General features: G+C 51.6%; 1 protein-coding gene and 2 long non-coding RNA genes across 5 annotated transcripts; 2 read left to right on the top strand and 1 right to left on the bottom strand.

The window, feature by feature from the left end:
• Positions 1-2,308: 2,308 nt before the first annotated feature.
• Positions 2,309-3,656, bottom strand: LOC121017316 (uncharacterized). The gene is made up of 3 exons (XR_005784720.1): positions 3,574-3,656; positions 3,011-3,108; positions 2,309-2,474 (listed from the first exon to the last, which is right to left on the bottom strand). It is a non-coding gene; the product is annotated as an uncharacterized LOC121017316 (long non-coding RNA).
• Positions 3,657-4,191: 535 nt separating this feature from the next.
• Positions 4,192-9,920, top strand: LOC121017315 (uncharacterized). 3 transcript variants are annotated; one of them, XR_005784718.1, is made up of 3 exons: positions 4,224-5,247; positions 7,285-7,455; positions 8,759-9,920. It is a non-coding gene; the product is annotated as an uncharacterized LOC121017315 (long non-coding RNA). The 3 variants fall into 3 exon arrangements; XR_005784719.1 differs by having other exon boundaries at positions 4,192-5,298; positions 7,285-9,920; XR_005784717.1 differs by having other exon boundaries at positions 4,210-5,247; positions 7,285-9,920.
• A 989-nt stretch (positions 9,921-10,909) lies between these two features.
• Positions 10,910-13,781, top strand: TLCD2 (TLC domain containing 2). The gene is made up of 4 exons (XM_040455496.1): positions 10,910-11,376; positions 11,774-11,856; positions 12,065-12,147; positions 12,712-13,781. The coding sequence occupies exons 1-4, from the start codon at positions 11,207-11,209 to the stop codon at positions 13,162-13,164; spliced, it is 789 nt and encodes a 262-aa protein (XP_040311430.1). The 5' UTR covers positions 10,910-11,206; the 3' UTR covers positions 13,165-13,781.
• Positions 13,782-16,580: the final 2,799 nt, after the last annotated feature.

Below are 16,580 nucleotides of genomic sequence, written 5' to 3'. Positions count from 1 at the left end.
TTTCACAAGTCATAACCAAGAGCCGCCAAAGAGACTCGCCCAAGTGGCAGAATGGCAACTTAGAAGCTGGTGCACGCCTTTCTGTCCTACAGTCCTCCCCCCTCCCCAGCCCTCTCAGGGTTCTTTCTTTCTCTCTTTCAAATTCTGAGCCATCTGAGAGGGAGAAAAGTGGCCCAGGCCCACAGGCCTGTAGTTCTTGGGAGGAAAGGTTCCCCCAAGACTTCCCGTTGAAGATCTGCCTCTGAGGTGCCAGAGCCTGCCTGCTGTGCTCAGAGCCTTGCAGTTGCTACCTTGGCTAGGCGAACGGTGCAGCACAGGACAGGGAGCAGAAACCAGACAGCTGGTGCCAAAACTATCCGGGGGTCTCGGTTCTGACCCATTTGAGGACATTGTAGCAAAACCACTGGCTCTGTTTTTTTGAGTCTCACTCCTAGGAGATTTTGCCTCAAGTAGGAGTTTGGTGTAGAGGGAGGAATCCATAAAGGCACTCAAGAAAAACTACTGTCCCAGGGCGCCTGGGTGGCTCAGGCGGTTAAGCATCCATCTCCATTTCGGCTCGGGTCATGATCTCATGGTTCATGGGTTCGAGCCCCACATCGGGCTCTATGCTGCACTGAGTCTGCTTGGGATTCTCTCTCTCCCTCTCTCTGCCTCTCCCTTGCTCATGCTCTCTCTCTCTTTCAAAAGTAAATAAATAAAACTTAAAAACAGTTTTTTAATTTAAAAAAAAAAAAGAAAAACTACAGTCCTAATTAGAGAGGAAACAAATGGTTCAGCTATGATCTGATTCCATCTGCATCCTCTTGAAGACACAGTGGGAGCCCCGGATGTGCTTGTTCACATGGCCTTGGGCAGTTATAACTTACAACCATCATTCATGGAGCACTGATTAGGAGCCAGGCACCCGGCTAACACTTTGCATATCTTGTTTTGTTTAAGGAGATATTTTTATAACCATTTAGGATGAGGAAGCTGACTACCTTAGGCAACTTGCCCAAGGTCACACTGCTAAGAGTTGGTAGAGCCAAATTTCAAACCCAAAGTATCTCATTCTTTTTTTATTTATTTTTTTTTTAATTTTTTTTTTCAACGTCTATCTATTTTTGGGACAGAGAGAGACAGAGCATGAACGGGGGAGGGGCAGAGAGAGAGGGAGACACAGAATCGGAAACAGGCTCCAGGCTCTGAGCCATCAGCCCAGAGCCTGACGCGGGGCTCGAACTCACCGACCGCGAGATCGTGACCTGGCTGAAGTCGGACGCCTAACCGACTGCGCCCCCCAGGCGCCCCCCAAAGTATCTCATTCTAAAACCAATGTTCACTGTGCTCCTTGGTCATGAAGTTTTATTTTTTCACCTGAGAAATTAGGCGTTCTTTGACAATCTCGCATCCCGAACTTTGGTCTGAGTACCTGAGGCCAGAGAACGGGTTTTGATGGTCAGTGGGTAGTGCCTGCTTCTTAGTACCAATAAAATTGGGTCCACCTGGTCTTTGCTCGGGTTTGTTTACCTAGTCTGAATAGGCACTACTTTTTCTTTCTGTAAGTTCGTGTATGTCCTGCCCTCTAGTGGTTTTGGCTTGCAATACAACAATGACCTTGAGTGTAACTAACCTTAAGAATTCTTTTCTTCCTTTGAATAGGATGTCCTTACAATGCTGGGCACTAAGATTTCTGGGGCACTGACACCTTCCCCAACCTGAGGCCTAAAACAGTGGTTTTCAAACTTTATGATGTACTTCTGATTCAGTAGTCTGGAATGAGACCCAGGGACCCACATTTTTAACAAGCACCCCAGTTAATTCTGATGCAGGCAATCTGCAGGCCACATCTTGATAATAATGCTCTGTAACAGCTCAATTCCCAAATTTCCCTGGAATCCCAACCCAAGCACCCTTGGGCTTTGGAGAATCTGGGACCAAATTAGCCACTCCCTTTCGCCAACTTCAATATTGAGTTTCCTGGAGGTCATGGCTTGGATAGTCAAGGAGGGAAGTTGCAGCTGCCCCGGCAGTCAGCCCATGCTGAGTGAGGTTAGTTTTTGCTGATCTGGCAGTGAGAAAAGTGAAGGAAGCTAACATTTAGTGTGCCAACTGTGGGCCAGTGGGCCAGGTACTGTGCTAGGTGTTTTTGAACATAATCCTTTTCGGGGCACCACCCAGGTTTAAGCATTTGACTTCAGCTCAGGTCGTGATCTCACCATTCATGAGTTCGAGCCCCTCACTGGGCTCTCTGCTGTCAACACAGAGCCTGCTTCAGATCCTCTGTCTCCTCTCTTTCTGCTCCTCCCCCCTCATGTGCGCGCTCTCTCTCTCTCTCTCTCAAAAATAAACATTTTAAAATTTTTTAATAAAAACAACATAATCCTTTTTTAATCCCTACAATAAACTCTGAATTTATTATTCACTCTATTTTGTGGATGAGGAAATTGAGGTGCAGAGATGTTGAGCATCTTCAAGTTCAGAGCTGGTAAGAGCTGGAATTTGAATCCAAGTTTGTTGATTTCGGTAGTTCTCAACTGGGGGAGATTTTGGCCCCCAGGGGACATCTGGTAATGTCCTGAGACATTCGTGGTTGTCATAACTGCAGGGTGGGGGTGTTGCTTATTCCATCTAGTGGACCAGGGATGCTGCTAAAATATGCTACAAACGACAGCCCCCACAACAAGAAATTATCTAGCCCAAAATGTCAATACTGCTGAGGTTGAGAAACCCTGGACTCAAAGCCTGTGCTTTTGCCCAATGGGGTGGGAGGGGTGAGGGGGAATGGAGAGTTAGCAGAACAAAATGGACATGGGCCTACTCCGAGGGTCTTGGATAAGAAGGGAATGAGACTTCCACTGTAAGGATAATGGATAATGGGGGCAGCTGGTGAGGTTCCTCTTTCTTCCAAGCTTGGCCAAGGCCCTGCTCAGTTTCTCCCAACCTTGCCAAGTCAGTCCTGGGACTTAACACTAAGCTTGTCCTGGAATGACCCTGACTCCCTGCTCAGGGCTGGGGTAAAAATATTTACCTGGGTCTTCCTGCAGGACTGCCCAGCCAAAGCCTCTGGTTTCTGGGATCAGTGCATTCCACTTGCAGTCTCTGGGAGGCTCCACATTAGCACGCCTGCTGTGGAGGGTGAGAGTGTAAATAAAACAAGGGCCAGGTGGCATCTAAGTTATAAGTGGAGTGAATGGGTGAAGCCAAGAGAGTCCCATTAGCTAGCCCCAGTGTGGGAAGGAATAAGGCAACTTGAGTAGGGAGTAGGGGGCAAATGGCCTGGGGAGCAGGTTTCTGGCCCCAGGAAGCGTTCTTTCCATGGCTATTCCTCTCCTCTAGGTTTGGTTTGCAGCTTCGCTGGACCTTTCCCAGTACCATTCCTGGAGCACCCACACACCCAGCCAGCCACCATTCTGAGCCTCCCCAATACTGGCCTCCTTCTAGACCTGGGAAGGCGGGTATGAGCTGAGTGTGAACTGGCTGTGCAGACAGGAAATACCGCTCGTTCCAAGCTCAGACCTCTGAAGAGCTAAACAGCAGATGGGGGGGTGGAGGGGGGGAGATAGTCTTGGAGTGAAAGAGGAAAGAACATACAAGCAGGTCCCCCATATTTGGGGTTCCATCTCCTCTCTTTCCTGAAGACCCAGGAGGGTTGGGGCGGAGGTAGAGTGGGGGGTGGGGTGGGGATAAGGGGATGGAGGAGGGCAGGCCAGGAGGAGGATGTGGTAACAGCTGATTCGTCCCCTGAGGTCACACTTTCCAGCAATCAGCTGTTACTGGGGTGGAAGGCAGGAAGTTTCCTTAAAGGCACATTGTTCTGAACACAGGCTGGGAATTCTGGAGTTCCTAGGAACCACAGCAATTACTTGGTGGAGCCTGTATTTGATACAGAGGAACTGTCTCTCACCCCAGGCTGATCCTTTTCGGTATCCTCATACTCAACTGGGAGTCTATGGAAAAGTCACGGATCCTGTCTACACGTTTCTCTTTTATGGAACGGGCGGGGGTGGGGGTGATAAATTGCGACGCGTCCCAGACTCGGCCCTTTAAAAAAGCGGTTTAGCAGCTTTTGCCAAGTCATTGGGTTCCTCTTCGTTTTGCCCATCCCCCGCCCCCCTAGGCTCTGATTGGCCCCTGGAGAAAGGGGCAGCCTCCCCATTGGTCTCTACCTTTGAAATCTCTTCCTAAGTAGGCCTGAGTCAGTAAAAGGCTTCTGGAGGGCGGGACAGAATAGGGGTATTAGGCGGAGGATGGGGTTACTTACCAGTTGACACTCTGGCAAGACCCATCCCCTAGTTTCCCACCACTAGTCTTGCTTCTACCCTCAAGTGAGGACTGTACTATGAATCTTTTGTTAGGAAGCTGCTGCTTGAGAGGCTCTGCCTCTATGCGACTGGGACGAGACCTACTCTACAAGAAAAATCTCCTGGTTAGTAAGAGCCCGCCAGGAGAGGAGGACTAGATCTCTCCAGTGAAAGCTGGGACGAGGAGAGGTGGACAGTTTTTCCTCCCCCCAAAGCCCTCAAGAGTCATCCAATGGAAGAGTCTGCTGCCCGGGAGGCTGATTTCCATCTTCAGTTCTACCCACTCCTGCTTCGCCTGCTCCACCTTTCCCTAAAGAACTATCGCCTCATACGCAGAGGTCAGCGAATCCATTTTGGGGTAGTTTAAAACAAGCACGCACGGCCCAAAAAAGGAGGGGCTGTAGCCCTTTAAGAACTTCGCCAGGATGGATTCGGAGAGGAGTTTAAAAATGCCAACTCACAGAGCGCGCTGGATTCTGGGAACGAGGTGCCAGACCGAGAACTACATTGACCAGTGTGCAACGCAAACACACACGCCTTTACTTCCTTTTGCTCTTTAGGACTCTGGTTTGACGTAGCGCTCCTCAAAGCAAGCTGTCTTAGGCTTATGGCTCAGCCACACCCTTTCACCTATTGGTGAGCTCGTGAGTTGGTGGGCGTGGCCTAGCGCAGCTCACCCAGGCAAAGGGGTGGCCTCCTTGCCAATCAGCGCTAAGACGGCCGGAGAGGCGGGACCTGGGCGAAGTGCTGGCGCCCCAGAGTGGGTGTGGTCACGCTGCCCAGCAGTGGGCGGTGATTGGCCCTGGGCGGTGCAATCGCAGCTTGTGCGTCACGACGCCGCCAGCTGATCGGAGCCTGGAGCCGGTGTGTGCTGGGCGCAGGGAAGACACAGCGCCGCCGGCCGTGGGGGACGGACGCACTGATTTGCTCCCCTACCCTCAGCAGCCCCCCCACCCAGCACCAGGTGGGTGTGAGCTGGGGTCTCCGCCGCACAGGAGGGAACCGTGCTAACAGGGTAACGGGGGAAAGTAGGGTCCTGGTGGCCACACCCTGCCCTTCCGGGGGAGGGGAGAGGGGGCGGCGGGGGTAGGGGAGCTTTGGGGCAGAGGGGCCTGAACTGACTGGAGTAGTGTGGCAGGAGGTTTAAAGAAGGAGCCAGGACAGCGGTAGTGGCGGAAGGTTTTGCAGTGTGGCTAAAAGGGAGACGAGGGGCTGGAGGGCTGGGGGCAGCTAACCTGGGCGCCCCCTGGTCAAAGGATATGAGAACTGGCCTTCTAGCTTGCGGAGGGTTTGGACCCGGCGGGTAGTGAGGAGGTAGTTTTCCTTTACTGGCAGTCAGTGGGTCAGGGCCAATTGAGCGCCCTGGCAGGGAAGGGGTCTCTGGGCGGGCCGGCCCCTCCTCTCGTTCCCTCCAGGGGATGTTATGTAAGGGGGGAGGGGAGAGGAGTAGGGGGCGGCGGTGCGGGGGCCTTATGCAACCCAAAGGTTAGGGTTTCACCGCGGTTGGTGGGGGAAGCGGGCTGGAGGAGGACCTGGAAACTCTAACCCCCCCTCCCCAGCCTAACTGGCCGTCTTGGGCCCAGAGAAGGTCACCTCTGCACCTCCCCCCAGCATGTCCGGTTGTGGGGCCCCTAGCCCAGGCCTGGCCCTGACCGCCTGGGAAGCCGGCTGACTGGGTGGGGCGCCTGGGTTAGTCATCACTGGGCTCCCTCTCTCCCCACCTCTCGGCCAACTCTTGGCCCCTCCCTATGGCCTCTCGCTAGGCTATCGCCCCCACCTCCCTCCGGCCCTAGTTACAGCCTCCAACTCATTTGGCCTGTCATCCTGGCTGTCAGACTGGGCTAGGAATTGTCAGGGTGCCAAAGGGTTGATGGAGCAGCTGGTCAGAGGGTCAGTGCCCTGGGCCCACCCCGCCCTGCAGCCAAGGGCACCTGCTTGGCACAGACTCTGAGCAGCCGCTGAGTCCTATGGGCTGAGCAGAGCTGGCTCAGACAGAGGAGAGTGGGAAGGAGTTGGACTGGTCACCTGGGGGAAGGAAGATACCACAAAGTTCATGTCTCCCAAGAGGGTTTTGTAATTTGAAAACCTCCCACCCCCACCCTAGTCTTTCTGATCCTCTGAGTATAGAAGTCTGAAAGCAAGACCGCCTTGGCCGCTCACACTGGCATGGGCCATGCCCTTGGACTGAGTGTCAGCACAGACCCGCCCTCCCCAGCTCACAGCCCTCTAGCCTGCCACGCCCCCAGCCCCCTCCCTGGGCCATGCTGCAGGGCCCGGCTTTTCCTGCTGATTCATGCGTTGGAACTGTGGGGGCGGGGCTTGGAACTTGGAACAAAGTTCAGACATGGAGGGGCCGGCAGACAGCCTGGAATTCATACCAGATGTACCCGGAATGCGCAAGCGGAATGCCTGGCATTTGAGAGTCTTGGGGAAGCTGCCCATCCACCCTGCCCATACCTCCCTCCCCTCCAGCCTTTGGTCCCCTGTCCTCTCCTCACAGTCCCTGGAGCCTCTGCTGACCTTCCAAACACTTCCTTACTCTTCCCCAGATGTAGGCCCCCAAAACTCTTCTAGCTGAACTCTTTGGGAACAAGTCAGTTGGGCTGATCACTGAACTCACATTTTTGGACCTAAGGTACAACTTCTCACCAAGTACCTGGGCGATTGGTGGGACGTGTCCAAGGTTCTAAGTCCTGCCCTCTCTGAATGCTGAAGAGGAGGGGCCCTCCTGGGGAGCTGGGGCAAGGGGGGGGGGGTGGGGTGAGAGCAGGCCTGGGTCTCTACAGCCTTCAGTTCTGGAAAGAGGTGCAAGGAGGTATGTTTAGAGCTGCCTCTTGCTTCTCACTGAAGTTAACCGCTCCTGCAGGCCCAAGTCAAAGCCAAGAACCCTTTGTTACAAGGTTGAGCATCTGTTGGAGCTGGACTTTGATGCCAGTGGGACAGTGTCCCTGTGACATGGCCCTGCTCAGATCCTTCCCATTTTTCTTCCCTTTCCTTTTAGGAGCCTGTCCCTCCCACATCCTCAACTGGCTGAGCCGCAGTAGTTCTTCAGTGGCAAGCTTTATGTCCTGACCCAGCTAAAGCTGCCAGTTGAAGAACTGTTGCCCTCTGCCCCTGGCTTCAAGGAGGAGGAGGAAGAGGAGAAGGAGCTGCTTTCCCCCTCATCTGGAAGGTGACGGAACTGGGGCCGGGAAGGTCAGAACAGCGGGAGTGGTGATGCCTTTTGGAAAAGGGAACCTTGTTCAGTTGGAGACCCTTCAGCCAGATTGGCCCAGCAAGAGAGAACAGTTGTAGATTAGAGACCCTCGTCGGGCTGGGGACTAGATGGCTGTGACTACCCAAGGTCAGTTGGTCTACATCAGTGTGTGACAAAGGGAAGACAATGGGAGCAAAGAAAACTGGCAACACCTTTACTCAGATGTCTTTCTTGACCCTCCTTCCTGTCTCCCTTTCTTTCCTACTGCCTTTCCAGGTGAGGTCCAAAGTAAATTTCATCTTCAGGGAAGAGGTCATACTGAAACTCCCATCTGAGTAGTCAACCCCATGCTCTTAGCTTTCCCTGTATTTCCTCAGACTGGCCTAGACTCCAGTTACAGGGATAAATCACCTATATGTGGGAACCTTGGGCCTCTTGTCTCAGCTTCAACACCTGTGAGATGCAGAATCATACAGTTGAATGTGCGGGAGGGAATCAGAAGCCTACTGTGCAGACTCAGAGCCTGGGCTCTCTTCTCCCTGTGGGTGGGAACAAAACAGCTTTTCATATAAGCTGTTGCCCCTCCCCCCATCCCTAACCAACACAACCCCAGGAGCTGGGGGTGGGGGGAGGATTAGAGGGAGGGGGCTAGAGTTAGAGCAGGGCTAGGGGCTGGAGGAGCTCAGTCTCTACATTGACTTCCCACCATACAAAAGTGGCCCCAGGTTTCCTCTGCCACCCAAAACAGAACTGCAGCCCCTGATGGGGTTCCAACTGCTGTTCCTCTGTTCCTTCGCTCACTTTACCTTCCAGGATAATTTGTGAGACTCAGCTCAGGCTTATGAGGCAGGAAATTCTCTGCAGCAACCAGGCGAGATGGGTTGTGGGATGTGACCCCCTCTGGGGAATCAAGCTGTGTAAACCTAGCACCCCTGGCTCCTGATGCCATGTAACTAACTCTTGGGGCTCAGGCTCTGGTGTGGTTCAACCGTGGCCCAGCCTCCCTGCCTGAAGGTGGCCAAATTCAGGGGCTGCAGAAAGCTGTCCCACTGTGGGGCACAAGATGTACAGGTAGCTGGGTCCTTTTCTCCACTTATGAGAGAGATTTAGGGGAGAGTAGATCATTGAACCCACCCTTCTGCAGCCTAGGCTGGATGTGTGTGGGACTGCGGTGGAGGGGGTGGGTAGACTGGGTCCACTCACAGGCTGCAACAAAGATTGTTCTGTCCCTGGACATTGCTTCCGTCCTTTCTTCCCCTCTCCACTTCACTGGCCACAGTGTCTCCCTCCAGCCCTGGGTATGTGGCTCTGCCATCCTCACCCGTCATGGAGCAGAGATGAGGAAGAGCAGCCTGGGAACACAGAGGCAGGCAGAAGACCAGTGAAGGACCAGGCCCGGAGAGCACAGGGCCCTGTCTGGGCACCCCGCAGAGGGGACCCATAAAGGCCAGGAGCACCCCAGGAGGAGGGAGGACGGCCAGCCTCCATCAAGAACAAGCTCCCGGCCACTGGCTTCATTCACTATTTCTCTCCAGTGTCACTACCTCCCTGAGATATGAGACTGTGTTAAAATGTCCTGTTGCTTCATCCTCCTACTTCTACTCCCTACCCTATAGAGTGATACAAAGCAGCCTCAAGGAGCAAGAACCAGCTGTGAAAGGACATATGTAGGGAATTCATAGAAGAAATTCAAATGGATAAAACCATGAAAAACAATGTGTGCTTCATTAGTAATTAAAGAAAGACAAGCATAGCTGAAAGCATTTTTCCCTCGGCAAACTATATTTTAAAGAATAAAAAAAAGAAGACCCAGTATCGGCAAAGGAGCACTAAAATAACACTCCCATACCTTGCATATGGGGGTGCGAATTGGTATAGCCTTCCTGGATGTCAGTTTGGTAGTATGTGTCAAACACTCTAAAAGTGTCCATCGCCTTTGACCTAGTGATTCTACACTTGGGAATTTATCCTAAGAAAATAATTAAAGATTCAGTTACAAGATGCTCACCCCAGCATTGCAATAGAAAAAATGAGAAGCAGTTGTCTGATTGGGAATTCACTTCTTCTTTGCTGTAATGAAAATTTGCAATGGGGGATTGCTTAAGTAAATCATTGTATATCCATCCAGATGGTGGAGTACTGCACAGCCATTAGAAGTCATGTAGAAGAACATTCGACTGGAAAGAAAAATGCTCTTTTGAATATTAAAAAGGTTATGAAAATAGTGTGTATTATGTGATCTCAATTTTTTTTAATATGGGTATATTCTTGTATATATAAAACAGATAAAGACTAAGGGCATGACTCTTAAATGTTAATGATGGTGATTATCTTTGGATGGTGGAACAAAATCATTGTGATTTTCCTCTTTGGCTTTTCTATTTTAAAATTTTCTACATTGTGTATGGTTCTCATAGAATAAATAACATTTAAAAGAATCAGTGTAATTGTTTTAAAAACTTGGAGAGGTGGGTGTGGAGGAATGAAGGGATGCCCCTAACCCCTTGGACGACATGGGGCTTTGGTGAAGAAAAGGGGTTGTGAGAATGTGAAGAACTTCATTCTCCAGGAGTAAGTAGCTGGAATCTACCCCTCTCCACCTACGAGAAACAGCGCTCTGAATTGCTGGCTTTCAGCCAGCTGAAGAGGTGTGGTGTGGAGTAAGGAAAACACTAAAAACCTGTCACTCTTCAGGAGATGGAAGGTGGGGGCGTCGGGGAAGATTTTATCTCCAGGCTGAAAGGTTCTAGAATCCTATCAGTCTTTGATTTTCTCTTTGATTCTGCCCCAACCTGGAGGTGACCCTGCGTGACCTCTCCTTGCCACCTCAGATTGGAAGAGAGAATTCTATTCACCTAACTTGTACCAAGCCCTGGGGGGAGGGGTGCTTTTCAAGACTTGAGTGCTAAGTGGTTTCCTTTTCCCTCCCCTCCTAATAGCAAGGGTCCTCTGTAGGGCCCCCAAGAGCGGTTCGGGGGAGGAGTCCCCAGCGGGTCGCTTCTCCAAAATGGGAGCTGTTGTTCCATTTGAAGGCACTGTGTAAGGGGACAGGACTATTGGGATTAATAGGGTTGCCATGATGTGTTAAAGGTCTGGAAACCTCGGAAAGTGGAAAGGGTGGCTCGAAGGAAATGAGGTACCCCCACAGCTGAGACGGGGTGGGGGTGATGTGGGGCAGTGCGGTGGCGATGTTTAAGCAAGTGGGAGTGGGTGTGCGCTGGCCTCTACCTTCAGGTCGGTGAGGGTGCCAAGAGTGGGATGACCAGCAGGTGAAAGGTTAGTATAGGGAAGAGGAGGTGAAAGACAATGGGGCGGGGCCTCTGGGGGTGTCAGGTGAGTTTAGCGACCTATTTCGGGAGTTCCGAAGGGTTTGGGACACAGGAGTTGGGGAAGAACCCTGTCGATAGCCTGGAAGTCCCCCTGAGCTCCGTTGCAAGGCGTGGTCCCCAGGAGCCCCCAACCCGCCACCCACCCTAGGGCGGGACAGGATCTGTTGGCTGTAGCTCCGGGGCGTGGCTCCCCGGCTGCTCCAATCACCACCTAGCCGAGTGGTGGGGGCGTGGTCGAAGCCTAGAAAAGTTAAAGCGGATTCCAAAGGCGCGGTGGGCTGGGGAAGCCAAAGACCCGTTCTTGCGCGAAAACCAACTCACAGCCCCCGCAGCTGACATTGGGTGCGTCCCAGCTGAGAGCGCCGGCGCCCAAGGGACTAAATCGGACCTGCCAGGCCATGTGGGGGCTCCTTGTGACCGGCGCCTCCTTCGCCGCCTTCCGGGGGCTGCACTGGGCGCTGCAGCTGCTGCCCACGCCGGGATCTGCTGCCCAGGACCGTTGGAAGTGGCGGAACATCTGTGTCTCCCTGGTGCACAGCCTGCTCACAGGGGTCGGGGCGCTGCTCGGGTGCGGGGCTTAGAGGTTCGGGAGGCACCGGGGTGAGGGGGAGCGGTCGAAAGTTGAGATTAAAAAACCCATAGGGGCACCTTCAAGAATCGAAGCAGGACCTTACACAACCCTTTTTCCTTTTCCTTTTCCTTTTCCCTTCTCCTCCTTCTTCTCCTTCTCCTTCTCCTTCTCCTTCTCTTCTCTTCTCTTCTCTTCTCTTCTCTTTTTTGTTCTCTTCTCTTCTCGTCTCTTCTCTTTCCTTTTCTTTTCTTTCCAAGTAGGCTTCACTCCCTTGAAGCGGGACCTTGAAAGTCTGACACTGGGTGGGGGCTGTGAATGGGTGGGTGAGCGTGCACAACGGGAGAATGGGGTCTGAGTCTGCATGATGCTGACTATGGTCCCCCATCTCCTACAGGCTCTCGCTGTACCCTCAGATGGCTGCCGACCCGATTCACGGCCACCCGTTCTGGGCCCTGGTGCTGGTGGCTGTGTCCGTGGGTGAGTCTGCAGGGAAGGTTGGGCCGGCTTGGTGGGGAACAACCTTCCGGATGGTAATTCCAGGTCCCCAGGGCTCAAATGTTTCTGGCAGCTTTGCTGAAGGAAACTAAAGACCTGGAAAAAGGAGGGGATGAAGATTCCTCTCCAAGAGGTACAACAACTTGGGGAGGCCTAATGGTCCTCCCCCTCATACCATCCATGCCCATAGGTTATTTCTTGGCGGATGGAGCTGACATGCTGTGCAACCAGACCTTGGGCCAGGCGTGGGAACTTCTCTGTCATCATTTGGTGGTGAGACTTGGGGAAAGGGAGACAGGAAGGGTGGTATGCTCGGGGTGGGGGTCCCCAATCTCTCTTCAGGTTTCTGTCCAGTGACTTTCCAGAGTCTCTGACCCTGTTGGGGCTTGATCCTCCCAACTTTGGGCTGGTTTGGGGGAAGAGGATTGACTGCTAGCCACAGCTGGAGTCTGAGCACTGCCTAGGTAGCTTGGATTCCCTCAGGTAGCTCATAGATTGCAGAAATGTTGAATAGGGAGATTTTCTGAGAAGGGGGAGTCCCAGTACAGGGAGTGGGGATGGGGCATCAAAACCCAGGATTGGAAATCGGGGCAGGGTGGGGGGTACACTGTGCAGACGCTGCTGCTGCCCCAGGGGAGACAACCTCTGGGCCGAGGGTTATTATGGAAGAGTTATTTTAATGCCATTTAGGCCCCAACGTAAGGGTAAGCCTAAAGGGCAGGTTTTTGATAGCATACCACAAAATGCTTAGGAGCCCCTGTCTTAGGGATTGAGATGTTGGCAATGATGGTCAGTAGTTCCTGGAAGGTCCTCTGACCTCTGACCCCTGTTCCCTAGGTAGTGAGCTGCCTCAGCACCGCCATTCTGTCCAGCCACTATGTAGGCCTCTCTATGGTGTCTTTGCTCCTGGAGCTGAACTCTGCCTGCCTGCACCTACGAAAATTGCTGCTGCTTTCCCACCAGGCCCCATCCCTGGCCTTCAGCATGGCCAGCTGGGCCACCCTGGCCACCCTGGCCCTCTTCCGCCTGGTGCCTCTGGGGTGGATAAGTCTGTGGCTGATCCGGCAGCAACACCAGGTGCCTCCTGCTCTGGTCATCCTTGGTGGAACTGGACTGGTGACTGTGGGTGCCATGAGCATCATACTGGGTGTCCGTATTTTGGTCAGTGATGTCCTACGGTCTCGGCACCGCCCGCCCATCCCTGGGCACAAGGAAACCAGGGACACAAGGAGATGTTGTGATGGTGAGCTTGTCACCAGGGATGGCTCCATTCTCAGCCTGAAAGACTAGAGAGAAGCGTCAGGCTCCTCTCCGGCCAGTCCTGGGGGAGACATGGCCAGGACAAGGACATGGTGGTCTACAGTGCACTGTCCCTCGATGGGGTAAGGACCGAAAGGAATTTTCAGTATCTCAATTCCTTTTCCGGCTAACTCACACCCTTCCCCATTCCTAGGATCTAAGAAGAAATGCTGATGCTTATGATGGGTGGGAAACAGGGATCCTGGGCTATTGTTCACTGAATCCCATCATCAGATGACCGCTTCATCCAGCAGACTAACTCAAGAGGTACAGCCAGTTCTACCAATAAGAGGTGGCAGGAGGCATGAAGCTAAATGAAACTACCAATGAAATCCTTTGCTTTAGCATGGGAACAGGTGAAGAAAGGTGAGGTCCTGTTAGGATCAGAGAGATCTGGCATGGAGGGGGTGGGGTCAGAGGAAGAAAGACCTCAACTGTGACCAAATTCTAGCAATGGGAGGAGGCCACACAGGTGCTATCAGTAGCCAGTGGGGGTGGACATAATAGTCACCAAGAGACAGAAGAACTGAGCCACTACAATTGCTGCTGATATTTCTGGTTCTCAAAGCCACACTACTGTGTTTGTACTTAATGTTAGTTCTACTGCCTTAAAAAAAATTTTTTTTTGAGAGAGAGAGAGAGAGAGAGAGAGTGGGGGAGGGGCATAGAGAGAGAATATTTTTGTAATGTTTCTGTATTTTGAGAGAGTGCATGCGAGCAGGGGAGGGGCAGAGAGAGAGGGAGAGAGAGAGGATCTCAAGCAGGTTCCGTGCTGCCAGCACAGAGCCTGATGTAAGCCTCTATCTCACAAACCGTGAGATCACAAGCAGAGCTGAAATCCAAGAGTCCGACGCTTAGCTGACTGAGCCATCCAGGCACTGAGAGAAAGAGAGAGAGAGACTCTTAAGCAGGCTCCGCACTCAGTGTAGAGCCCAACTTAGGGCTCAATCTCACGACCCTAGGATCATGACCTGAGCCAAAATCAAGAATTAGATGCTCAACGCACTGAGCCACCAGGTGCCCCTGCCTTCATAATTTTTAAGAAGTCCAGCATCTTTCTTTTAAATTTTCTTAGTATCTTCTGATCTTTTCAAAGAAAATGCAGATTCTTCTTTTTTAATTTTTTTAAATGTTTATTTAGTTTTGAGAGAAAGAGAGTGTGAGCAGGGGAGGGGCAGAGAGAGAGGGAGACACGGAATCCAAAGCAGGCTCCTGGCTGTGAGCTGTCAGCACAGAGCCCGACGCAGGGCTCGAACTCAAGAACCGCGAGATCATGACCTGAGCCAAAGTCAGATGCTTAACCGACTGAGCCACCCAGGTGCCCACCAGGTCTGTCTTCTTAGGACAGCACTAAAGCCCAGAGCCACGGCAGGGACTCAAACACCTGATCTGGGTGCCGACTATAGGGTTTTCCCAGGCCCTGTCTGTCATGGAAGAATGAAGGCAGAGGCAGAAGTAGATGAGGGAAGGCTTCCACTTGGCTGCAGAGGGACTAAGGTGTATCTGACTCCCTTCCAGGATTCCTTTGCGAGCTCTCCCTCTCCTTTCTCCCCTAGCACTTCTGCTGCGCTTTTGTTTTTCACCACACAAAATCTCTTTTCTTCAGGCAGAACAGCCAGGTTATGGGAAGTGTAGAGCAGATTAAGTTTACTATTCTACAAAGCAATGGACAGAAAGAGATAACCCTTAATCATCCACAGAAAAAATACATGAGCAGAAGCAAGAGACAGGAAAATTAAAACAAAAAAATCCTGCCCCAAAGCTGAGCTAGAGAAAAGGGATAGTAGAAGTGGACATACATAGATCAAGGGACAAATAAAAGGATCACCTGTATGGAAGAGACAGAGGTGAAGACAGATGGAGGGCAAGACAGGGAATCTTTGGCAGAAACGCTGAGAAAGACCCTCATGGTTGCTGACAGGAAGCAGTCACAGAACTGGTAAAATGGTCATAAACGAAGAGGACGAAAAAAATCAGTATAAAAGCTGACAGGAAGGGCCCCCAAGGGTGCAAGGCACAGATGGTTTAGACAGAGAAATAGAGTGAGTGACAAGGAGGAACGACCCGACTCAGGAGAGATGGAGGTAATAGAAGCCTTTAGAAAGGTTCGCAGAGCGAGAGAAGAGAGAGGTGGAGATAGAGGCTGAGGGGGATTCGTCAGGGGAGCTGAGAAGCAAAAGAACAGAAGGTGAAGAGGCACTCAATGGGAAGATTCACTGGCAGAAAAAGAAAGTAGGAAATATGTGGAGTTGGGGACAGAAAGACAAAGGACAAACGGCTACACTGTATAACACAAAGCCAGAGACTGCCAGGAACTGTTAGGCAGAGACTGGTAGGAAGATGAGGAAAAATAAGAATCAGGGATGTAAATTGAGATAGAAGAATAGGCAAAGGGACTGAGGAGAACCACAGAGAGTGAAAGAAGGGGGAGGGGTGGGTGGAGAGGGGAGCAGACTGAGTAAATAAACATCCAAAGGAAGGGGCACCTGGCTGGCTCAGTTGATGGAGGATGCGTGATCTCAGAGTTGTGAGTTCGAGCCCCACGCTGGGTGTAGATATTACTTAAAAAAAAAAAAAAAATCTAGGCATGCCTGGGTGGCTCAGTTGGTTAAGCGTCCAACTTCAGTTCAGGTCGTGGTCCCAGGGTTTGTGGGTTTGAGCCCCACATCAGGATCTCTGCTGTCAGCACACAGCCTGCTTTGGATTCTTTGTCCCCCTCTCTCTGCCCCTACCCCACTTGCTCTCTCTCTCTCTCTCTCTCCCCCCTCTCTCAAAAATAAATTTAAAAAAAACATTAAAAAATAAATAAAATCTAAAACAAACAAAAATGCCCCAAACCAAACCAACAAAACATCCAAAGGAAAAATCAAGGAGAAGGAGGGAACAGATGAAGAAAGAAAGAAAGAAAGAAAGAAAGAAAGAAAGAAAGAAAAAAGAAAGAATAGAGATAGGGAAAAAAGGAAGGAGGGATAGTGACAGATACCCATCAGAGATCATTAAAGCACAAAGTGGGTGGGGCACCTGGCTGGCTCAGTTGGAAGAGGATTCAACCCTTGACCTCAGGGCCAAGAGGTTTTTGTTTTTTGGGTTTTTTTAATGTTTATTTATTTTGAGAGAGAGAGAGCACAAGCAGGGGAGGAGCAGAGAGGGAGAGGGAGACACAGAATCTGAAGCAGGCTCCAGGTTCTGAGCTGTCAGCACAGAGCCCTACGCAGGGCTCGAACTCACAAATCGTGAGATCGTGACCTGAGCCAAACTTAGATGCTTAACTGACAGAGTCACCCAGGTGCCCCTCCGGGTTGAGAGTTTGAACCCCATGTTGGGACTAGAGATTCCTTTACAAAATTAAAACATCTTTTTTTTTTCTTTTTTTTTTTAATTTTTTTTTCAACGTTTTTTATTTATTT

This window comes from Herpailurus yagouaroundi, unplaced genomic scaffold, assembly GCF_014898765.1.
Source record: "Herpailurus yagouaroundi ecotype Mexico unplaced genomic scaffold, PumYag 215, whole genome shotgun sequence".
Taxonomy (NCBI): domain Eukaryota; kingdom Metazoa; phylum Chordata; class Mammalia; order Carnivora; family Felidae; genus Herpailurus; species Herpailurus yagouaroundi.
The sequence above is the reverse complement of the archived record's forward strand: the minus strand, read 5'-3'. Positions and strand labels throughout refer to the sequence as shown.